General features: G+C 44.6%; 1 protein-coding gene across 1 annotated transcript in view; it reads left to right on the top strand.

Moving 5' to 3' along the window:
• The first annotated feature begins 2,582 nt into the window (after positions 1 to 2,582).
• Positions 2,583 to 24,837, top strand: part of stt3b (STT3 oligosaccharyltransferase complex catalytic subunit B) — a 92,623-nt gene continuing 70,368 nt past the window's right edge. Inside the window, exon 1 of the mRNA XM_055655138.1 lies at positions 2,583 to 2,979. Coding sequence (XP_055511113.1) covers positions 2,813 to 2,979 — 167 coding nt within the window. The 5' untranslated portion in view covers positions 2,583 to 2,812. The remainder of the gene's footprint in view (positions 2,980 to 24,837) is intronic.

Raw genomic sequence — 24,837 nt, 5'->3', positions numbered from 1 at the left:
TTCCGCCATGCATCTCCTCATAACTCCTGACACCCATACTAATCAAGAATCTATCAATCTCTGCATTAAAAATATCAACTGACTTGGCCTCCAGAGCCTTCTCGAGCAATAAATTCCACAGGTTCACCACCCTTCGACTAAAGAAATTCCTCCTCATCTCCTTCCTTGTTCCTACATGGAAACAGGCCCTTTCGGCTCACCGGGTCAAGGTTGACCATCGATCAAACTTCCTCCGACCCTGCTTCCTGTAAGGACTCCATCCCCTACTCCCAATTCCTCCGTCTACGCTGCATCTGCTCCCAGGATGAGGTGTTCCACACCAGGGCATCAGAAATGTCCACATTCTTCAGGTTCCCCTCCTCCACTATAGATGAGGCTCGCACCAGGGTCTCTTCAATACCCCCTAACACTGCTCTCTCTCCCCATCCCCCCCACTCGTAACAAGGGCAGAGTCCCCCTAGTTCTCATCTTCCACCCTACTAGCCGTCACATACAACATTTCAACAATAGTCCTCCGTCATTTCCGCCACCTCCAACGTGACCCCACCACTCGCCACATCTTCCCATCTCCCCCCCGGGCACTTTCCCCTGCAACTGCAAGAGATGCTACACTTGCGACTTTACCTCCCCCCTCGACTCCATTCAAGGACCCAAGCAGTCGTTCCAGGTGAGACAGAGGTTCACCTGCACCTCTTCCAACCTCATCTATTGCATCCGCTGCTCTAGATGTCAGCTGATCTAGATCGGTGAGACCAAGCGTAGGCTTGGCGATCGTTTTGCCGAACACCTCCGCTTGGTCCGCATTAACCAACCTGATCTCCCTGTGGCTCAGCACTTCAACTCCCCATTCCGAATACGACCTTTCTGTCCTGGGTCTCCTCCATGGTCAGAGTGAACACCACCGGAAATTGGAGGAGCAGCACCTCATATTCCACTTGGGCAGTTTACACCCCAACGGCATGAACATTGACTTCTCTAATTTCCGGTAGCCCTTATTGTCTCCTCCCCTTCTCAGCTCTCCCTCAGCCCTCTGACTTCCTTTCTTCTTCCCACCTCGACATCAGTCTGAAGAAGGGTTTTGGCCCGAATCGTTGCCTATTTCCTTCGCTCCATAGATGCTGCCGCACCCGCTGGGTTTCTCCAGCACTTTTGATCAACCGTTCACACTAGCTATCGCACTCCCTACAAACTAGGGGCCAATTTACATAACCTAATTTACCTACAAACCAGCACGTCTTTGGGGATGTGGGAGGAAAATGGAGCACCCAGAGGAAACACAGGCGGTCACAGGATGAAGATGTAAACTCACCACAGATTGCACCCGAGGTTAAAATCAAACCCGGGCTTCTGGCGCTGAGGCAGCAGCTCTGCCAACTGAAGCACTCACACCTTTTCTTGCCCCACAGACCATTCGGCCCCCTTCCCCCCCCCCCCCTCCACCCCATCCAGAAGGATGAGGGGGAACTTATTGAAACTTACCTAACTGTGAAAGGCCCAGATAGAGTGGATGTTGAGAGGATATTTCTACTTGTGGGCGAGTCTAGGACCAGAGACAATAGCCTCAGAATAAAAGGACGTTCCTTTAGGAAGGAGACGAGGAGGAATTTCTTAAGTCACAGGGTGGTGAAGCTGCAGAAATCATTGCGGCAGACGGCTGTGGAGGCCAAGTCAATGGATATTTTTAAGGCAGGTAGATTCTTGATTATTACGGGTGTCAGGGATTATGGAGAGAAGGCATGAGAATGGAATTGAGAGGAAGATAGATCAGTCATGATTGAAAGCGGAGTAGACTTAATGGGCTGAATGGCTTAATTCTACACAAACAACAAAGGGCATTTATTATCACATACACCAAATGGTGTAGTGAAATTTGACTTGCCAAATTTCACCGTTCTATCACTAATGAAAGGAAACCGAAGCACCCAAGGAAAACCCACGCACAGAGAGAATTTGCAAACTCAATACAGACAGCACCCGTGGTCAGGATCAAACCAGGGTCCCTGGCGCTGTGAGGCAGCAACTAAATCAGCTGCGGCATTATGAATTGAATACTTTATTGTCACATGTGACAAGTCATAGTGAAATTCTTCGCTTGCATACCCAAGCTTTGTAAAAAAACAAGGCGCTGACAGTCACAAATCCCCTTTGACCTCCTGTCATACTGACATGCATGCACACTGTCACACCTCTTCTTCTTCTTGCTGCTCTTGCTCCACAGGCCATTCGGCCCCCGCCCCTTTTCCCTCCCTTATCTCCGGCTCCAATGACCAGGCACCACGCCGCTGCTACTCGCTGCCGTTCATTGGAGGCGCGGGGAGACGCCCCGTTGCCAAGGGCCCGGGCCCAGGCCGGCGGCGCAATAAGCCCGCCTCCTATTGGCGGACGGGGCGGCGCCGGTTCCAGCCAACGGGGGCCGCGGGATCGGCGAGGTGCAGCGCAGCAGCGGCTCCCTTCCGTCGGCGGCGGGCGGGTGGGTGTAACCGATGACTTCCTTCCCCCTCCCCCTCTTTCCGCTCCGTTGGTTCCGAGGCTGCGGGCCACCCGTCCCCACGCTGTGCGAGGGAAGGAGGAAGGAGATTGGCGGGGAACGCGCGGCCCCGGACTCCGGCGCGGCCGTGGTGCGAGTGATGTCCGTGCGGGGTTGAGACACGGAGCAGCTTCCCTCCCTCCCCCGGCCCCCTCCCACTGTCACCCTGACGCGATCGTGTGAAATATTACAGAGATATTACGGACGCTGCGGCCACCAACAACACCCCCTCCCTCCCTCCCTCCCTCCCTCCGTCTGTCTGTCTCTTCCGTTCGCTGTTGTAAGATGGCGGAGCGATCGGCGCTGGAGGCGAGGAGCCTGGTGTCACACCCGGCCGGCTGGCAGTCCCTCCTGTCCTTCACTGTCCTCTTCCTGGCCTGGCTGGCCGGCTTCAGCTCCAGACTATTCGCCGTCATCCGCTTCGAGAGCATCATCCACGAGTTTGACCCGTGGTGAGGACACGCGTCAGCGGCTCCCATTTTTTTCTGCCAGGGACGGGGTGCGGGAGAGGGGGCGACAAGGCCGGGAGTGGGGGCGACAAGGCCGGGAGAGGGGGCGACAAGGCCGGGAGTGGGGGCGACAAGGCCGGGAGTGGGGGGGCGACAAGGCCGGGAGAGGGGGCGACAAGGCCGGGAGTGGGGGCGACAAGGCCGGGAGGGGGGGGACGACAAGGCCGGGAGAGGGGGCGACAAGGCCGGGAGTGGGGGCGACAAGGCCGGGAGCGGGGGCGGGGGCGACAAGGCCGGGAGCGGGGGCGACAAGGCCGGGAGTGGGGGCGACAAGGCCGGGAGAGGGGGCGACAAGGCCGGGAGTGGGGGCGACAAGGCCGGGAGTGGGGTGGGGGTCGATAGGTGGCGGGGGGGATACGTACCGGAGGGGACTGGGGGTCGGGGGAAGTGAGCGCCAAGGCAGTGGGGTCGGGAGGATAGGAGTCGGCGGTAGCAAGGGGGTAGGAGAAGGGGATTGGGGTCGGAGGGTACAAGGGGTAGGAGCTGGGTTTGAGCTGGTGGGCACAGGGGATGGGTGTCAGTGTTAGGCGTGTGGGTGGCAGATCATGTGAGAAAGGGTCTGAGATGGGAAGTTTATGAGGGGGTGCCGACAGGAGGACGGGTGGTGGTGGTGGACGGTTTTGACAAGGCGGGATGGAGAAAGAGTCTGAGTTCAAATCTGGCGAGTGCTCTGGAAAGGTTGGGGCTGGGGGAAGGGATGAGTGGTATATGGAAGGGGCAAGTTAATGGCAAACTGGAAGGGACGGGTGTGATGTAGAAGGGGCAGGGGGAGAGTTGGAAAGAACATCAAGCTTAATTGGAGAGGAATCTGGCAAGGGGGTTATGGAAGTGGCCGTGGGGGCGGAAAGAGGAGGATGATCCGACAGGAGATGGGCGGAGGAGGGGGGTACAGTGGAATTTATTAGGGGGAGGTGGGGTGGGGAAAACAAGGAGGTCGAGGCAGTGTTTGAGAGAAAAGAGTGGAATAGAGACAAAGGATGTGGGAATTCAGGGAAGTGCGTGATACGGAGTTTGAAATGGAAGGGTGCAGTTGTGCTGGGAATGAATGGATTGGGAGGAGCAGGATAGAAAAGCAGAACTCCTGAGATACATAAATTTTCTCATGGAGGTGAACTGGGAACGGTGGTGGAAGCAGAGGATAAGTGGCGAAGTAGAATCAAAATATAGATGGGAGCGTATGAACATACTGAGATGCCTAATAGTTTGGATCTGATAAGAAGCTGGTTATCAGCAAACAGATATCAAATTAAAGACATATCAATTTAAATATGAGAAGCAGGAAATTGAGTAGGGGTCACTGGTCAGATGATAAGTTTTGGTGTGAACAAACCATGGAGTGCAGAAGTTGGGGGTACATTGTAAACCCACGACCATGATCCTTTTGACACTCCGCATATCCGATACAAAGCACTTGCTAAAAATCTGTGTACTGTGTCATTGTTATTACATGAGTGTTATTGCAAGTTATTAATTAGTCTAATTCACTTGGTATCCTCGTGAATGAGAGTATGTTTTTTGCTACTAACAAGTGCATGTTAAGAAAATACTGCTTGGAGATTGAGTCGAAACAGAAAATCAGTCTATTAAGCGTGAGGCTTAATGCGTTTGCCCATTTTGAAAAAATGTAGCTAAATGCATGAGCCCTGTCCAGCTCTTCTGGTAAATCTTTTCCGATTTAGTTGTTAATGTCATTCTGCAGAGGGCAAAGCTTTTTTATAATTAAGAAAATGGACAATATTTGTTTGCAGTTGATTGGATTAGATCTAATAGGTGTGTTGAATGTATGGCATGCTAATTATTTTTTAATGACTTCCGTCTTCAAAAATTAAAATATTGCGAAAGTGTTGATGTCCAAGTCTTGCATAACCATATGGATGTATAAAAGTTTTGTACTTGTAAAACCTGTGGTTGTGGTTGTTCATGGCGTGCTGTTCATTACTTTTGCATATGGCAACAAATTAGATAACAAATGATACATTACGATAAGCAGCACAATTGAAACATTGTAAGGAAAGAGTTGGGATAAGTATACCCATATTTGGTTGTGATATGCTCAATGACAGCTTAAGATTCCAAAGAATAGTGTGGAGAAGATCCAAAGTGTCTAATGTGAATGATCTGTTAAAGATCATGGCATGAATAACTAAGAGATAATTAAATCAAATGCATCAACTGAGAATCATATCATTGTCGGGTGTTTGCAAAACATGCTCATTGCACCACCTTTTCTTTGCCAGCATTTATCACCAATATGTGATGGGGAAATAGTCTCTATATCCTATGATTACTTCAGCTATTGCCCCCTTAGTACAGCACCAGTAAAAGTACAAATATAGCCTACACCTTTCATGTTTTGTACCCCAAACCTAAACCCTTCCTCTATGGCACAACAATAGTTGAGACACATATAGGCTTAAGTTCCAATGACTTTGTGTTTGATGTGAAGAATTGCAACCTTGTTTTATATTCGAGTCCAGAGGCTGGCATCTATAGGCCATAACTCAGTCTCCAAGTTTTCTGCTGGTGTTATAAAGCACAGTTTCTTTGTTGTTTATTGTATTGCAAGCATTTCACTGAATTATAATTTGTGATCGTTCGGTATAATGTTTCCCTCCACAAAGGGCCATAACTTGCTATCACTCTGATCAAAAATGGTTACATTTAAAATGTATTGCTTCTGGTTCTATTTATCTGGAGTTCCATTTCAATTGTATATATATATATATATATTAACGTTCTTTACATGTTGAGATAAAATTTGTCCAAAGCTTTTTGTCTATAATGATGGAGATTCTTGGGCAGTTTGAGTTTGAGGAGGAGGAGGTGTTGGGGTCTTGGAAGAGCATTAAGAAGGATAAATCCCCAGGGCCTAATGGGATTTATCCAACGTTATTGAGAGGGGCAAGAGAGGGGATTGTGGGAAGCTTGATGAAGATCTTCTCGAGCTACAGGCTAGGTCCCAGAGGACTGGAGGGAAGCTAATCTTGTTCCTTTGTTTAAGAAGTAAAGTAGAGAGAATCCAGGTAAAGACCAGTGAGCCTCACGTCAGGGAGGGAAGGTATTGGAGATGATTATTTAATATGATTTACTCCCAGATGGAAGAGAATTGATTAATTAGGGATAGTCAGAATGGCTTTATACACAGTACGTTGTATCTTACTAACTTGATCAATTTGAGGAGGTGATGGGTGATCAATTAATGGTAGGATGGTGGATGTTGTCTGCACGGTTTTTAGTAAGGCATTTGATAAAGTCTTCCATGGTTGACTGAACCAGAAGAGTATGCATGGAATTAACAATGACTCGGTTGTATAGAATCAGAACTGGCTTACTGATAGAAGATGGAGGGTTGTGGTGGAAGGACAATATTCACCCTGGAGGTCTTTGAACAGTGGCGTTCCGTAGGGATCTGTGATGGGACCTCTGCTGTTTTTAATTAAAATGTATGTATATGAATGATTTGGCTGTAAACGTAGACAGGTTGGTTAATAAGTTTGTAGATGACGCCAGGATTGCTGGGGTGGCGGGCTGTGAGGAAGACTGTCAAAGTATACAGTGGGTGGTCAGATGTAATATACAATTAATAGAATGCACTGAAGTATCTTGGTTCAAGTTCATAACTCTATGAAAGTGGCAACGCAAGTGTATAGTGGTAAAGAGTGCATACGGTATGCTTGGCTTCATTGGTCGGGGTATTTAGTAAAAGAGTCAGGAAGTCATGATGCCGCTTTGTAGGACTTTCGCTAGGCCACATTTCGTGCAGTTCTGGCCGCCCCATTAAAGGAAGAATGCGAAGGTTTTGGAAAGGGTGAAGAGGAGGATTAACTAGACTGATGCATAGGGGTATTAACTAAAGGGGGAGGTTGGACAGACTTGGACAATTTTCTCGAGAACGTCGAGCTTGCAGAGAGACCCGATAGAGGCATATAAAGTTATGAGAGTTTTAGATAAGTTAGTATGAATCTATTTCCCAGGACAGAAATATCAAATACTGGAGGGCATAGGTTTAAGGTAAGAGGGGCAAAGTTTAAAGGAGATGTGTGGGGAAGGTTTTTTTTACACAGAGGTGGTAATGCCTGGAATGTGTTGCTGGGGATGGTGATGTCATAGTGGCATTTAAAATACTTTTGGATAGGCATAAGAAGGGATATGTATTATGTGCAGGCAAATAAAAGTTCATCTTGGCTTCATATTCGGTATAGATGTTGTGGGCTGAAGGGCCTATTCTTGTATTCCTGTTCTAATGTTACCTGTATTGCATTCAGTTATCATGATTTTATCAGTTCTTTAGATTACCTACATTTTAATAAGTTTTGCTAAATAAAATTGACCAACTTGCATCCGCTACATCATTCCTGTTCTTACTACTTGAATTATTTTATTAGGAAGGCATTGTGTGATTACAATATTGTTTGCCTGCAGTTGTACCTGTCAAGTTGTAAGTTTTCAGACAAAGCTGTCTTTTGTTACCATTTTGAAAACTCGAAATCAGGGCTCTATTGTAATTAGTAACTCACTGGGACAGGCAGAATCTCTGGAGAGAAGGATTGGGTGACATTTTGGGACAAGACCCTTCTTCAGACTGATGTCAGGGGAGTGGGCGGTACAGAGATAAAATGTAGTCGCAAAATGTAATACTGGTGAGAGAAATGGGAACTGGTTGGAGAACTGGGGGGGGGGGGGGGGAAATGGAGAGAGTGGGAAAGCAAGGGCTACTTGACGAAGTTTTCCTCTCCGACGAGAGTTCAGCAACATCCTCTCTCACTGCTCCCCCTCTGTGATTCCTCCTGCGTGGCGCTGATTGTGGACTTTAGAAGGGCACAAGAACCAAGGATGTACACGCCACTGGGGATCAATGGGACTACTGTGGATAGGGTAAGCAGCTTTAAATACCGGGGAGTCCACATCACAGAGGATCTGACATGGCCAACACACACTGCCACACTGGTGAGAAAGGCAAGGCAGCGCCTTTACACGTCAGGCAGGTGAAGAAATTCAGAGTCTCTCTGAGGAATCTTCAATCCTTCTGCTCTGGTGCTATAGAAAGCATCCTGGAAACATCTCTATCTGGTATGGCAACAGCTCTGCCCAGGTTAGGAAGGCTCTGCAGAGTAGTGCATTTGGCCAAACGCATCACGGGAACTACACTTTCCCCTCCACCCCCTCCTGCAGGACCTATACAACAGGAGGTGCAGATCCAGAGCCTGCAGGATCATGAAGGACCCCTACCACCCCAGCAATGGACTGTTCCAGCTGCTACGGTCAGGCAAACGCCTCCGTTGTCACGTAGCAAATACAGAAAGGCTGGGACGGAGTTTCTTCCCACAGGCCATCAGGACTGTAAACTCTAATCTCACCAGGGCGTAAAGACTGTTGTGTCTTTTTTTAATGTAAATGCTGGTTCTGTTCTGTTCCGTTTTGCACAATCCCGCAAGCATTGCCACTTTCATTTCATTGTATATCTTGTATGTGTATATGACAAATAACGTTGACTTGCCTTGGCCCTTTGACTCTGCGACCATGTCCCCCCCCCCCCCCCCCTCCCAGTTCTCCCACCAGTCTTACTGTCTCTAACTACATATTATCTCTGTACCGCCCACTCCCCTGACAGCAGTCTAAAGAAGGGTCTCGACCCGGAAAGTCACGTATTCCTCTCTAGAGATGCTGCCTGTCCCACTGAGTTACTCCAGTATTTTGTGTCTACCTTCGATTTAAACCAGCATCTGCAGTTCTTTCCTACACACTCTATTCTAATTAGATTGCTGTTGAAAATTATAGCATTGTGAAGCGGGAATCTTAGGGATGAAGCAAAATTGATGTTTTCCATTGGTCAAGGAAATAGCTAATTGAACAAATGTTGTGTACAAAACAACCTTTATGTTGACCAAATACCATTTTGCTGCAGAAAATTATCTATTTTGTCAGAAATGTTGAACATGAAGTAGGTGGAATGATGTGGGCAGTTTGTCAGGTTTTCTCATTCTAATATATAAAATACTCACCATCCCCATTAAAATTTAAGTTATCAATTAATTGTTCTTTTGTGTTTATTCGCTATAAAGCATTGTAGGCATGATAGTTCTGTACTTTATCCATCGGTCAAACTTGCCAAGATCCAAGATCTTAGCAAAATCACTGTACGTTGACAAGAAGCAGCCTTATAATCGGAGGTTTTCTATTGGTTGGTATTAATGTTCTCTATCTCAGTTTCGTGTTTTTGTTAACTGACCAGTAAAATCTTATAATGGAATGAAATGAATTTATTAACAAATGGAAATATATAGGCTATCACTATTTATCACAATGAATAACTATTGCCATATGATGCCTATTAACCCTTTTTTGCTATAATTAAGTCATACAGTATGGAAATATGCCCTTCGGCCCAACTTGCCACGTCGACCAACTTGTCGCATCTGCAGTAGTCCCACCTGCCTGCATTTGACGCATATCCCTCCAAATCTTTCATATCCATGTACTTGTCCAATGTTTCTTAAACATTGTGATAGTACCTGCCGCATCGTTCTCCCCTGGCAGCCCGTTCCATACACTTACCACTGTTTGTGCAAAGAAAAGGTTGCTCCTCTGGTTCCTATTAAATCTTTCTACCATCACCTTAAACCTGTGTCCTCAGATTCTTGATTCCCTTACCGTGGGTAAAATACTCTTATCTAATCCTCTCATGATCTTGTACACCTGTAAAATCATCCCTCATCCTCCTGCACTCCCAAGAGATAAAGTGCTAGCCTGCCCAATCTCGCCGTATACCTCAGGCTCTTGAGCCCTGGCAGCTTCCTCGTAAAATATCTTACCTGTGTTATAAAATTAGTGCTGTTGTTTTTTTCCCTTATTGGCTTGATTGCTGCTCGCGCTTTAAAAAAAAAACTTTGACATAAACAAAACATTTCAATAATCATTTGAGTATGTTATTTGTAAAATATTGCTCTTATTTACATTTAATGACTGGAGAAGCTATTGGTATTGAATTTAAATAATTTAAAACTTGATTACACTGTTGAAATCTATGTAAATGCATTGTTTCTGGTTAACTCAGTTAAATATTTAGGTATGTTTATTATCACATATGAAATTAGGATTGCAGTCATTACATTCTGAGAGTCAGGTTTTGTTATGTACCATGCTTTTTAAAATGGGAACCAAACATTTGTACAGAATGTTCAGTTGCAAACTGACTGGTAATGTTTTTGCAAAAAAGGCAGCTAAAAGAATTGTAGTAACATGCAGCAAAAATACTGGTTGGTGCCGGTGAGAGGAATCAAATTGAACCCACGTGGAACATCAGAAATTACATGCCTTTGGATAAGGCCTTTGATGAAGTAAAAAGTATATTCTCTTTAGGAGCATAGAAATGAAACATAGAAAATAGGTGCAGGGGTAGGCCATTCGGCCCTTCGAGCCTGCACCGCCATACAATATGATCATGGCTGATCATCCAACTCAGTATCCTGTACCTGCCTTCTCTCCATACCCCTTGATCCCTTTAGCCACAAGGGCCACATCTAACTCCCTCTTAAATATAGCCAATGAAACCTCTGGAGACTTTGCCTCAACTACCTTCTGTGGCAGAGAATTCCAGAGATTCACCGCTCTCTGTGTGAAAAATGTTTTTCTCATCTCAGTCCTAAAAGATTTCCCCCTTATCCTTATGCCCCTGTCCCACTTAGGAAACCAGAACAGAAACCTCTGGAGACTTTGCGCCCCACCCAAGGTTTCCGTGCGGTTCCCGGAGGTTGCAGGTGGTTGCAGGTAGTGGAAGCAGGTAGGGAGACTGACAAAAACCTCTGGGAACGCACGGAAACCTTGGGTGGGGCACAAAGTCTCCAGAGGTTTCCGTTCAGGTTTCCTAAGTGGGACAGGGGCATAAAACTGTGACCCCTTGTTCTATGAAAGTCCTGACATCCCATGAATCAGTCTGGTGAACCTTCTCTGTACTCCCTCTATGGCAAGAATGTCTTTCCTCAGATTAGGAGACCAAAACTGTACTCAATACTCCAGGTCTCACCAAGATCCTGTACAACTGAGCCTTGCGGTACCCCACTAGTCACTGCCTGCCATTCTGAAATGGACCCGTTTACTCCTACTCTTTGCTTCCTGTCTGCCAGCCAGTTCTCTATCTACATCAATACTGAACCCCCAATACCGTGTGCTTTAAGTTTGTATACTAATCTCTTATGTGGGACCTTGTCGAAAGCCTTCTGAAAGTGCAGATATAACACATCCACTGGTTCTCCCTTATCCACTCTACTAGTTGCATGATGCATAGGAAAGGAATTTCAAAAGTTGTGGCCTGGATATCTGTAGGTCACCAAAGATGGAACAAAGGGAAATCAATGTTTCCGAGCACTTTGCCATTCTTGAATTTTTGGAGGAACCTCTTTGCTTTTTGTTTACATTTTTGAATAGTGTAGGAAAATTTGAATCCAATTTATCTTTCTGATTTGCATGGCTTTGAATTGGGCCAGTCCAATCTTTCAAACCACTTTCACCACGTCCTCGCTATTCAAGTGGTGTGCGAGTGGACGTCTCAAAGTGCAGCGCTGCTGAGCTCTTCATCCGTAGGCAAAAATGCTGGAGAAACTCAGCGAGTGAGGCAGCATCTATGGAGTGAAGGAAATAGGCGATGTTTCGGGTCGAGACCCTTCTTCAGACTTCGATTTTCCAGCACCTGCTCTTCCTTCTTAAACAACTCTTCATCTGTAGGATATTTTTGCTGACTAGCTGTACTGTGGGGAGGCGCAGAAGTCAACTCCTTAAGGTGATCCCTGGCTTTTAATTCACCTTCACTAAATTGGTGTGTTTTAACCCATTACCACCCCTCTTAAATTCTTGCACCATCTTTTTCCCATAAACCTTGACCTGAATCCCATCTTTTCCCCTGATATCCCACATTCCTAAACTCTGACCCAATACATTAACCTTACTTGTTGGCGAAGATGCCTGGAAGATGTAGAGTACGACAGCGCTCCACACTGGGGCATCTTTTCATGTGTCCTTGGATTGTGGCAAAGGAGGAACTGGCAATGCAGTAGATACGGTGACATTGCATCACAATCTTATTGGTCCACAGTATTGAATGACATTTAAAATGAAAATTGTCAACATTTGTTGTTTCTTTCATGTGACCCTCGTCCTGTGAGGGGGAGAGAACAAAGGAGGCCCATCAGGAGGGGCCCGCCATGAGGAGAGGGGGGGGGTGAGAACAAAGGACCCGGCGCGGTGGAGGGCAGAGAACAAAGGAGGACACTGCTTGAGATACTTTGACTTTGTCGGCACCCTTTGCGTGGCAACTTTGCGTACCTTGGGTATGCAAGCAAAGAACTTCACTGTGACGTGTCACAAGTGACAATAAAGTATTCATTAATTTATTCATTCAATTCCCTGAGTCTAATACTGGCCTCAGCTGTTAAGTAATGGCAGTGGGTTTTTCTCACCGAGCCAGGTAAAATGGCTCAATAGGAGAGAACAATCTCTGGAGGAACATAGAAACATAGAAAATAGGTACAGTAGTAGGCCATTCGGCCCTTCGAGCTTGCACCGCCATTCAATATGATCATGGCTGATCATCCAACTCAGTATCCTGTACCTGCCTTCTCTCCATACCCCGTGATCCCTTTAACCACCAGGGCCACATCTAACTCCCACTTAAATATAGCCAATGAACTGGCCTCAACAACCTTCTGTGGCAGAGAATTCCACAGATTCACCACTCAGTGTGAAAAATGTTTTTCTCATCTCGGTCCTAAAAGATTTCACCCTTATCCTTAAACTGTGACCCCTTGTTCTGGACTTCCCCAACATCGGGAATAATCTTCCTGCTTCTAGCCTGTCCAACCCCTTAAGAATTTTGTAAGTTTCTATAAGAACCCCCCCTCAATCTTCTAAAATCTAGCGAGTACAAGCCGAGTCTATCCAGTCTTTCTTCATATGAAAGTCCTGACATCCGAGGAATCAGTCTGGTGAACCTTCTCTGTACTCCCTCTATGGCAAGAATGTCTTTCAATGGATCTCTGCATTAAAGAAAACTGCAACATGGATAGTTTTCAAGGAAAGCAACTTTTCCATAACACGGGGGTCATCTGAAGAAGGGTCCCAAACTGAAATGTTCAGACCCAGGGGTCCCAGTTTAAGAATAAGGGGTAGGCCATTTAGGACTGAGATGAGGAAAAACGTTCTCATCCAGAGAGTTGTGAATCTGTGGAATTCTCTGCCACATAAGTCAGTGGAGGCCAATTCACTGGATGCTTTCAAGAGAGATTTAGTTCTTAGGGATAATGGAATCAAGGGATATGGGGAGAAAGCAAGAACAGGGTACTGATTCGGGATGATCAGTCATGATCATATTGAATGGCGGTGCTGGCCTAAAGGGCTAAATGGCCTATTCCTGCACCTAGTATCTATGTTCTAAAATTAATATTTCGGGTTTCTTGATCTTGCATCAGTGCTGGGAAATGTGGTAATCCACTTTAAGAGGCAGACAACGTGGTGGTTAAATTCAGATGCATTCGATGGTAATGGTATAGGTTTCTGGTGTCAGAATTTATGATGAGTTTTTATGGAGACATAAGGAGCTTCAGAGGCTCATTACAGGAAAAGACATAAAGGTCATAGATAGGCCAGGTTTAGAGTATGTCCTCCAGAGATGCTGCGTGACTCGCTGACTTACTCTACTACTTTGTGTGGGATTTTTTTTATTAGTGTTTGTACTCTGTCTTGATTGCTTTATCAACTGTTTTGGAACATCAGGATCTTTTCTAAACTGGAGAAAAAATAACAATGTTCTTGCATCTTGCGCAGTAAATGATTGAAATGCTTGATTTGTATGAAACCATGAAATACAATAATTTTGTATTAATTATGTTTAAGAAAGGAACTGCAGATGCTGGAAAATCGAAGGTACACAAAAATGCTGGAGAAACTCAGCGGGTGCAGCAGCATCTATGGAGCGAAGGGAATAGGCAAAGTTTCGGGCCGAAAACCTTCAGACTGATGGGCGATGGGGCGAAAGGAGGAGGAGGAGGAGGAGGAGGAGCCCGAGGGCTGATGGAGGGGAGGAGACAGCCCGAGGGCTGAGGAAGGGGAGGAGACAGCAAGGGCTAACAAAATTGGGAGAATTCAATGTTCATGCCCCCAGGATGCAGACACCCCAAGCGGAATATGAGGTGCTGTACTTCCTTCAATCAGCCGATTAGCATGTTTCTAGGAACAATGTTGCTTAGTGCATAGCCAGGATGTTGCCTAGAACGGAAGGCTTTAGTTATAAGGAGAGAGTTTAGGAGCTGAGGAGTGACCTTACAGAAAGAGGCTAATTTATGAGGAACAGCTCCATCCAAGACCACAAGATTTTGCAGCGAATTGTGGACGGTGCCCAGACCATCGCACAAACTAACCTCCCTTTCATTAACTCCATTTACCCCTCGTGCTGCCTGGGGAAGGCCAGCAGCATAATCAAGGACTCGTCACACCCTGGTCACTCCCTCTTCTCCCCTCCCATCAGGAAAAAGGTACAGAAGTGTGAAGAAGCATACCTCCAGATTGAGGGATAGTTTCTTCCCAGCTGCTATCAGGCAACTGAGCCATCGTACCAACAACTCGAGAGCAGTCCTGAACTACTATCTACCTCACTGGAGACACTCGGACTATCTTTGATCGGATTTGCCTTGCACTAAATGTTATTCCCTTATCCTGTATGGCCCGATTGTAGTCATGTATTGTCTTTCTGCTGACTGGTTAGCACGCTACAAAATACTTCTCACTGTATCCCGGTGCACGCGACAATAAACTAAACTAAGCATATATAGGATAGACAGTAAGAATCTATTTCCTAGGGCAGGGGGGTCTAGAACTAGGGGGCATGGGTGAAAGGGGAGACATTTAAAGAAATGTTGAGGATATGTTTTTCCACACATGGTGGTGAATATTTGGAATGAGCTGCCAGAGAGGCAGACACTATTACAACATTTAAAATGCATTTGAACAGGTTCTTGAATTGGAATGAAGTAGAGGAGCCTACACAAGCAAATGTGATTAGCATAGATGGGCAGGGCTGAGGTGGGCCAGAGACCCATGATTCTAGTTTGGCTAATCAAGAGTTTTAATAATGTTCCTCAGCCAACCCATTGGGTTGCTGCGATGCTACAATTCTTAATTCACTGAAGTTCAGTACTAAAGTTCCTGCATGATTCCTTAGAGCTATCTGGTCTGCAAAAATGCTGGAGAAACTCAGCGGGTGCAGCAGCATCTATGGAGCGAAGGAATTAGGCAATGTTTCGGGCCGAAACCTTTCTTCAGATGTTTCGGCCCGAAATATTTCCTTCGCTCCATAGATGCTGCTGCACCCGCTGAGTTTCTCCAGCATTTTTGTGTACCTTCGATTTTTCAGCATCTGCAGTTCCTTCTTAAACATCTATTTGGTCTGTAAAAAAAAACCCCTGTACCTTGCTCTATGTGACAATAATAAATCTAAACCTTATCCGTCCTTTTCATAGTGATTTTATTTTACAACCAGCATTTTTATTAACGCCACAGATGTTCGCTGTGGTCAAAGAGATATAAAAGTTGCACAACAGGCACTTCACATCATTCTTATTTGTTTTACCAGGAAGTTCTTTGCAGTCATTGTCTCGGTTGAACGGCAAATTGTATTGACAAGATGTTCTCTTGCAGTACTGTTTTGTTCTCAGATTTTCTGCTCTTAATAAAAGGCTTGGTGTTCTTCAGTACTTCAACTAATTGTCTGGCAAAAAGCGAGTGCAACTCGCATGGGAAGAGGGTGAGTTTGATTGGCAGGCAAGGCTCTATTTTGATTTGGTTCTCTGAGTCTATTGTAACACGAAGGACTCTGATATTCACTTTTAAGCACGTCCTGCTCCACAAAAGGCAATGTGAACGACAGGATGGTGTTAGTAAAGTTTAAATACATGAGTTATGTTGGAGCTATTATAGATGAGTCTCCATTGGGAGTATTGTGCAATTCTGATGGTCCTATTACAGGATCAATGTTGAGGCTTTGGAGAGGACGCAGAAGAGGTTTAATGGGATGCTGCCCTGGTTAGAAGGTATTAGCAATAAGAAGAGCTTGGACAAATTTGGATTGTTTTCTCTAGAGCATTGGAGGCTGGGGGGAGACCTGAAAGAGCCATTAAAAAATAATGTGAGGCATAGGGTTAGACGGTCCTTTTCCCCCAGAGTGGAAATGTCAAAGACTAAAGTGCATGGTTTTAAGGTGAGAGGGGCAACTTTTAAAGGAGGTGTGGAGAGTTGTGGGTGCCCAGAATGTGCTGCCTGGGGTGGTGATGGAGGGAGATACAATCGTGGTGTTTGAGCAGCTTTTGGATGTGCATATGGGTATGCAGGGATGGGAAGAATCTTGATCACATGCAGAGGAAATTAGTTTAATTTGGCATCGTGTTTAGCATGGACACTGGGCTGAAGGGACTGCTCCTATAGCTGTACCTTTCTATGTAGGTCCCCTTGCAGGAAGTGATATCGAATCATCTCCCATAATGCGTTGTACACATGCTTTGAAAAGGACTAGACTGGTGTCTTCAATAACTACTGGCCAATGACATTAATGTCCGTGGTGTAGTTCTTTAAGAAGTCCTGGACATGCTTAATGCTTTCTACGCAAATTTTGAAAGGGAGAGCATCAGTATACCTTCTTGGACCCCCACATCCTCTAGCGATACATTAATCTCCTTTACCAAGGCTGATGTCAGAAGATCATTCATGAGGGTGAACCCTGAGAAAGCATCTGCCCTGATGCTGTACCTGGCTGCGTTCTTAAGACCTGCATGGAGTTTTTGCGAGCATCTTCAACCTCTTTACTATGTTCCGGTGTTCCCACCTGGACATCAATAATGCCGATCAAAGGACATTAATAATGTCGGTACTCAAGAAAAATAAGGTGATATGCCTAATGACTACTTAATAACTACTGACTGTTTGGCATTAACGTCCATGATGATGAAGTGCTTTGAGAGGTTAGTTATGACGCAGTTTGAAGAAGGATCCTATCCCAAAATGTCACCTGAAGAAGGGTCTTGACCTGAAACGTTGTCTATTCATTCCCTCCACAGATCCTGCCTGCCTGAGTTACTCCAACACCTAGTTTTGCCCAAGGAGGTGATTGTTTACTTCAATAATTAATCAACCCGCTCTCCCCAATTAAAAGTTGTTTTAAGCTATACAGCTAATTATGCAAATCCAAAATAACACTGCAAAGGCGATCATTAAATTCTTGATGCTCCATCAGCTCAGGAAATAAAAAAGTGGATTTCATTATTCTGTCACAGATACCTTTTAATTGAGTTGGCAGAATGTTTCATAAGTGAAAACAGCAATTTGATGGTATAGTGTGTCTTGTGGCAGTTGCAGCAAAAATCCATCGATGCTGGTAAATGGAGAGAATAGGTTTGTGCACTTTTATTCATGGACTCAAACTTTATGGATTAGCATTGCGTGTGTGTGTGTGTACCGGTTATGTAATGGAATGGAAATTCACCTGCCACAAATTGTTACCCAAAAAGTTGACATACGGAATAAAATTCAATCTCATAGAAATTGTTGAGGAGAGGGAGGATGAAATTTATATTTTAAATGTCATTTCTTGATGCCTGCAAAATTATGGGGCTTGGCGTTACTGAAAATCGCAATAGAGTGTTTTCCAGGAACACAACCTGCCCTTCCCCATACCACTTAATGGAAAATGACATCTTGAGATGTGGGTAAGAGCAGTCAAGTTAAATTTATGTTCTCTGTCAGCACTTCGGCTTGCAAAGAGAATCATAATGAGCATAAATTAAGTAGCTTCACAAATTAGGCATGTGATGAATTAGTTTATTTGAAGCGTTTGCAGGTGCAGAATAGGAAAACACAGTTTGTTCTGGGAACCATAGACATTCTCAAATCTGGAAAATCATGTTGTACAGGATTTATTTCAGAAGATAAATCTGATTCTTGCTGAGCCACTACACTGCAATTTTTATTAAATGTTATGCCTCAGGGTTTTGATGAAGGTACAGATTGCAAGATGGAAAAATATGCTTAAAAGAAAAAATATGTGAAGACTTGGAGAAAAAGTTTGTGAAATCTGAGTAAACCTAGCTCTTGGTTGTGACTCGTGTTAATGAATGTCTCCAAAACAAAATTGTCTCCAAATTGTTTTTTTTTTCCTATAGGTTAAACCTGGTGTAAATTACACCTAGGACACATCATTCCCAGCTGCCATGACAGCTTTTCTTTTAATAATACTCCATTCTACAGAGATTTGTTTGTTATGTCACGGTCCTGCGCCTGGCTTTTAATCATTTTGGAAATCCCATGAAAATGTGCTGTCACACTTTAAACCCATGAGGTAACTGTCCAATTATCTTTCCCACTTTTTTGAGAAGAGACATTGTGAGGCATTGTGTCACTTTTGGAAATGATGCCTGTTTGGTATAATTTGCATTTACAATAGCTTTGAAATATTGATTTATATGTTGCTTTACAAACTCTCCAACTCTTCATTTTTTTGGGTTCTCCAGGTATGCTTCATATTTTATTTTATGTGTTTATTCTGTTTTGTAAATGAACCCCGGCTCTGCGAATCTTAAACATTGAGCATAATGTCAACTCAACAGGTTGCAGTTGGGTGGGATCTCAAGCCCTTTTCAATCTCATCCGCTTATAGCTTTAGTAGAGACTAGACTAAGTGGGACCTGTTGGGGCCCTGTCACACGGGAGGCAGGGTCCCCCAATACAACCCGTTCCCGAATGCAATATTCCACCACTCACCCGTTCCCCCAATGCAACCCGTCCCCCCAACGCAATATTGCACCACTCACGCATAGCCCCCTACTGCGCTGACGAGGCTAATTTCCCCATATCCCCCAGCACTCCCTCCCCCTCCTCTTTGGCCTCCCTCTTCTTTCCCCTCTCCTCCTCACCTTCCCAATCCCTCCCTCACCTCTCCCTCCCTTTCCCCTACCCTCAGTCACTCCCTCCCTCCATAACTCCTCTCCCCTCCATACCCCCCTCCTATCCCTATATCCCCCACTTCTCAACTCCCCCTATCCCCCTCACTATCCCTCCTGACATACCCCACTGCCCTCTCCCTCTATTTCCCACTCTATACCTCTCCCACTCCCCCCCTCCTCTCCCTCTATTCCCCCACTCTCCTCTCCTCCCCCACTTTCCCACTCTCCCTCCCTACCCCTTCCTCTCCCTCAATCCCCCCCACTCTCCCTCCACACCTCCCCAGGATTTTCCCCTCTCCTCCCCCAATCCCTCCCACTCTCCCTCCTCACCTCCCGTTAGATCCCGTTGACTTGACGATTGGACCAATTTGCAGTGTGTGTGTGTCTCCGTGTGTGCAAGAGATTCTGTGCATCTACCCGATCTATTCCTCTCGGGATTTTATACACCTTTATAAGATCACCCCACATCTTTCTGCGCTCCCAGAAATAGAATCCCAGCCTACTCAACCACTCCCTATAGCACAGACCCTCTAGTCCTGGCTATATCCTTGTAAATCTTCTCTGTACCCTTTCCAGCTTGACAATATTTTTTCCATAACATGGTGCCCAGAACTGAACATTATACTCTGAATGCAGCCTCACCAATGTCTTGTACAACTACAATATGACCTCCCAATTTCTATACTCAATACTCTGATGAAGGCCAATGTGCCAAAAGTATTTTTGACCACCCTATATACCTGTGACTCCATCCTTCAAGAAACCATGCACCTGCACTCCTAGATCCCTCTGCTCTTCAACACTCCCCAAAGCCATATCATTCACTGTATAGGTCCTGCCCATGTTAAACTTCCCAAAATGCAGCATCTCACTGCAACATTAGTGATGCAACATTAGTTTAACTTGGCATTGTGTTTGTAACAGATAATGTGGTCTGAAAGACCTGCTGCTGTGCACTACTACGTTTTATGTTCCCGCAGCAAAATGAGCGCTGTTACGGGCTTTCAATCTGCCGTTGGAGACGTGTCCTCCAAAGAATTCCCCATTCAACAGCGCCACCCCGATCATTCATGGAGTTTAATTTTAAACTACTTTGCTGTCTGTATCCACCCGGTAAATGTATAGGAAAGAACTGCAGATGCTGGTTTAAATTGAAGGTAGACACAAAATGCTGGAGTAACTTAGCGGAACGGGCAGCATCTCTGGAGGGAAGGAATAGATGACGTTTCAGGTCGAGACCCTTTTTCCTTAATTTGCTGATGGGGTGGAAGGTGAGGACAAGGGGAAGAAGGGACTCAACCCAAAATTTCACCTATTCCTTCTCTCCAGAGATGCTGCCTGTCCCGCTGATTTTGTGTCTACCCTCATGGTAAAGAATCATATAGCCAATATGCTGATGATAAAGGAATGGCATTCGCTTTCTATATATTTTTTTTTTAACAGATTGCTCTTTGAAACGAGTAATTGAATCTGTCTGGTGACATCATAAAGCATGCTCTCTTTTGAAAGGCAAAGGTCATCTTGACATTGGACCTTGATTTAGTTTTAACTGCCATGCAAATATTTAAAAAGGCAAATTGTCGGAGTAATACAATGTAGAATTGTAATTTTTTTTTTTTTTAAAGATTGTTTAGTAAAGCTGCGGCCTCTAAAATTCATTGCTTAAATCTAAGATTTTTTTCAATTATGATTCATGAATTCTTTCCTAGCTAACAATGCCAGGATTTGGTGCTTTTGTTAATTTTTTTCAACAGATGATTCATATACTCATAGTTCAGGATTTGAACAGATTCCGTTCCTTTTTGCAGCCTCATTTCATATCTTTGTCATTGCACTACTAAACTCTGTGTCTCTGGGCACTAGCCAACTTGACAAAATATCTCCCACAACAATTTCAAATAACCTGCACCCCTGGTATTCTCCCACACACACTAACCTGTCCACCTAGTTTTTCCTTGCTTTGTACAACTCTCCCACCCCACCTCACTCCACCCAACTCCATCTGCCCATCATCTCCAAGTCAGTTTCCGTCTATTACCTATCAGCTGCCGTCTATCCACACTGACACACCCCATATAGCTATATACTGGCAATCTTTCTTCTTCCCTTTCAGAACTCTGTCTGTACGGAATTTGTATGTTCTCCCCATGACCGCATGGGTTTTTTCCAGGTGCTCCGGTTTCCAAAGATGTACAGGTTTGTAGGTTAATGGATTTCAATAAAGATTGTAAATTGTTCGTAGACAAAAGTACTGGAGAAACTCAGCATGTGCGGCAGCATCTATGGAGCGAAGGAAATGGGCAATGTTTCGGGCTGAAACCCTTCTTCTTATTTCCTTCGCTCCATAGATGCTGCCGCACCCACTGAGTTTCTCCAGCACTTTTGTCTACCATTGTAAATTGTTCCTAGTGTGTAGAATAGTGATAGTATATGGGGATTGCTGGTCAGCGTGGACTCGGTGGGCCGAAGGGCCTGATTCCATGCTACATCTCTAAACTAAGCTAAAAAACTAAACTCATGCAGGGCATTGACTCAAGACATCGACCGTACATTTGCCTCCACAGATACCGCTAGAGTTTTGCTTATATTCTGGCTTTTAATTCATCCCACCATTGCGGAGTTGTTTAATTCCTTTCCCTTGATCATCTAGGGCTTGTGTTATGGCTGAGAATGCTGTAGTAAGTTGTGTATGCTATGCATGATTATATCTGCCATTGTAAAACCATTCACTTTCTTTGCTAATAATTTTGCATCCAATGTGACCTTCCCTGCAGAAAATTAATAAGATTGCAAATGCCCAAATTTGTGGAGGTGGCCACAGGCAGATAAATCATAAATGGAATGGGATTGAGAATTATTAATCAGTCCCTTCCACCACCATCAAATTGTCCTTATTTTGAATGGTGACTCCTTTATTTCCAGTGACTACCTCTGGATGAAAGGTTTCTCTCTCACATGGTCAATCTCTAAAACCTTTCTTAAATTCTCTATTGACAAAAATGGAGGTAACAACCCAGAGCCATTCAGAGTTCACGGGCTCCATTTTTACCTCGATTGCTCTTCTTCACACCCAATCTTTCATTAAAGACTACATTCCATTCTCCCAGTTTCTCTGGTTCTGTCATCTCTATATCATCCCTGCAATATCCTGGCGGGGAGATTTGCAAAGGCTACTGGGGAGACTTTAAACTAGAACGGTTGAGGGGAGGGACTCCAAATAGAGAAAACTAGTAGAGAGTGTGTGAGGCAGGAAGCAGAGAAGGGAAGCACTCAGACCCAACATATAGGGGAGAAAGAAGAAAAAGATAATAAACAGAGAATAAGAGGTGGTGGGTTTCTTAAATGTGTATATTTTAATGCTAGGAGCATTGTAAGAAAATTGGATGAGTTTAGAGCCTGGATTGACATCTGGAAGTATGATGTTGTGACGATTAGTGAAACATGGTTGCAGGATGGCTGTGATTGGAAACTAAATATTCCAGGATTTCGTTGCTTCAGGTGCGATAGAATTGGAGGGGCAAGATGTGGAGGTGTTGCATAGCTTGTCAGGGAAGATATTACAGCAGTGCTTTGGCAGGATAGATTAGAGGGCTCGGCTAGGGAGGCTATTTTGGGTGGAACTGAGAAATGGGAAAGGTGTAGAAACACTTATAGGGGTGTATTATAGACCGCCTAAGGGGGGGCGAGAATTGGAAGAGCAAATATGTAAGGAGATAGTAGATATTAGTAGTAAGCACAAGGTAGTGATTGTGGGAGATTTCAATTTTCCACACAGATTGGGAAACACATTCTGTAAAAGGGCTGGATGATTTGAGTTTGTAAAATGTGTGCAGGATAGCTTTTTGCAGCAAGGTACCTACTAGAGAAGGTGCGTACTAGAGAAGGTACCTACTAGAGAAGGGGCAGTGCTGGACCTCCTGTTGGGAAATGAGACAGGTCAGGTGACGGAGGTATGTGTTGGGGAGCACTTTGGGTCCAGTGATCACAATACCATTAGTTTCAATATAATTGTGGAGAAGGTCAGAACTGGACCAAGGGTTGAGAAATTTGATTGGAGAAAGGCTAACTTTGAGGAGGTGCGAAAGGATTTAAAAGGAGTGAATTGGGACATTTTGTTTTATGGGAAGGATGTAGTAGGGAAATGGAGGGCATTTAATGGTGAAATTTTAAGCGTACAGAATCTTTATGTCCCTGTTTGGTTGAAAGAAAAGAGTAATAATTGGAAAGGGCCATGGTTTTCAAGGGAAATTGGACACTTGGTTCGGAAAAAGAGAGAGATCTACAATAATGATAGGCAGCATGGAGTAAATGAGGTGCTTGAGGAGTATAAAGAATGTAAAAATAATCTTAAGAAAGAAATTGGAAAAGCTAAAAGAAGATATGAGGTTGCTTTGGCAAGTAAGATGAAAGTAAATCCAAAGGGTTTCAACAGCTATATTAATAGCAAAAGGATAACGAGGGATAAAATTGGTCCATTAGAGAGGCAGAGCCAAAAGAGATGGGGGAGATATTGAACCATTTTTTTTTCTTCGGTATTCACCAAGGAGAAGGATATTGAATTATGTGAGGTAAGGGAAACAAGTAAGGTAGCTATGGAAACTATAAGGATCAAAGAAAAGGAAGTACTGACACTTTTGAAAAATATAAAAGTGGATAAGTGTCCGGGCCCTGACAGGATATTCACTAGGACATTGAGGGAAGTTAGTGTAGAAATAGCAGGGGCTATGACAGAAATATTTCAAATGTCATTAGAAACGCGAATGGTTCCGGAGGATTGGCGTACTGAGCATGTTGTTCTATTGTTTAAAAAGGGTTCTAAGAGTAAACCTAGCAATTATAGACCTGTTAGTTTGATGTCAGTGGTGGGCAAATTAATGGAAAGGATACTTAGAGATAATATATATAAACATCTGGATAAACAGGGTCTAATTAGGAACAGTCAACATGGATTTGTGCCTGGAAGGTCATGTTTGACTAATCTTGAATTTTTTGAAGAGGTTACTAGGGAAATAGAGGTTTTTTAAGTTATGAGAGGGATAGACAGAGTTGACATGGTTAAGCTTTTTTCATTGAGAATAGGGAAGATTCAAACAAGAGGACATGATTTGAGAATTAAGGGACAAAAGTTTAGGGGTAACATGAGGGGGTACTTCTTTACTCAGAGAGTGGTAGCTGTGTGGAATGAGCTTCCAGTAGAAGTGGTTCGATTTTATCATTTAAAAATAAATTGGATAGATATATGGACGGGAAAGGAATGGTGGGTTATGGTCTGAGTACAGGGAGATGGGACTAGGTGAGAATAAGTGTTCAGCACGGACTAGAAGGGCCAAGATGGCCTGTTTCCGTGCTGTAATTGTTATATGGTTTTTGTGGTTATATAGTAGTTAGGCCACTTTTTACACATATTTCCAAAATGTCTTTTATCCCAACCACGATTTCTCCATCACTGTAGTTGATACAGCCCTCGGCTGTCTGTTCCATCTCCAGCAATTCTGCTGCATCCTTCCTTCCCGTAACAGTGGGATGGGACTTCCTTGGTCTCACCTACTGCATCACCAGCTTCCGCATGCAATGAATCATCCTCTGCAATTTCTGGTATCTTTCATATCGTATCTCACACCTGAATCATCTTTCCCTCCTTTTCCATTTCAGAGGGACAATTTCCTTAGCTCTGGGCCATTCTTTCATTTCTTCTAATACCCATTCCATTTCTTGGGGCACATCCCCATTTTATGTCAGGATTGGGTATTAGCCGAAATGAAAGAATGAACATAGCAGAGGGAGTGACAACACCTGCCCTTCCCCCCCCCCCCCCCCCCCCCCC

Source organism: Leucoraja erinacea, chromosome 2 (assembly GCF_028641065.1).
Source record: "Leucoraja erinacea ecotype New England chromosome 2, Leri_hhj_1, whole genome shotgun sequence".
Classification (NCBI taxonomy): Eukaryota; Metazoa; Chordata; class Chondrichthyes; order Rajiformes; family Rajidae; genus Leucoraja; species Leucoraja erinaceus.
Note: the sequence above shows the minus strand (reverse complement) of the source record. Positions and strands in the feature narration are given on the sequence as shown.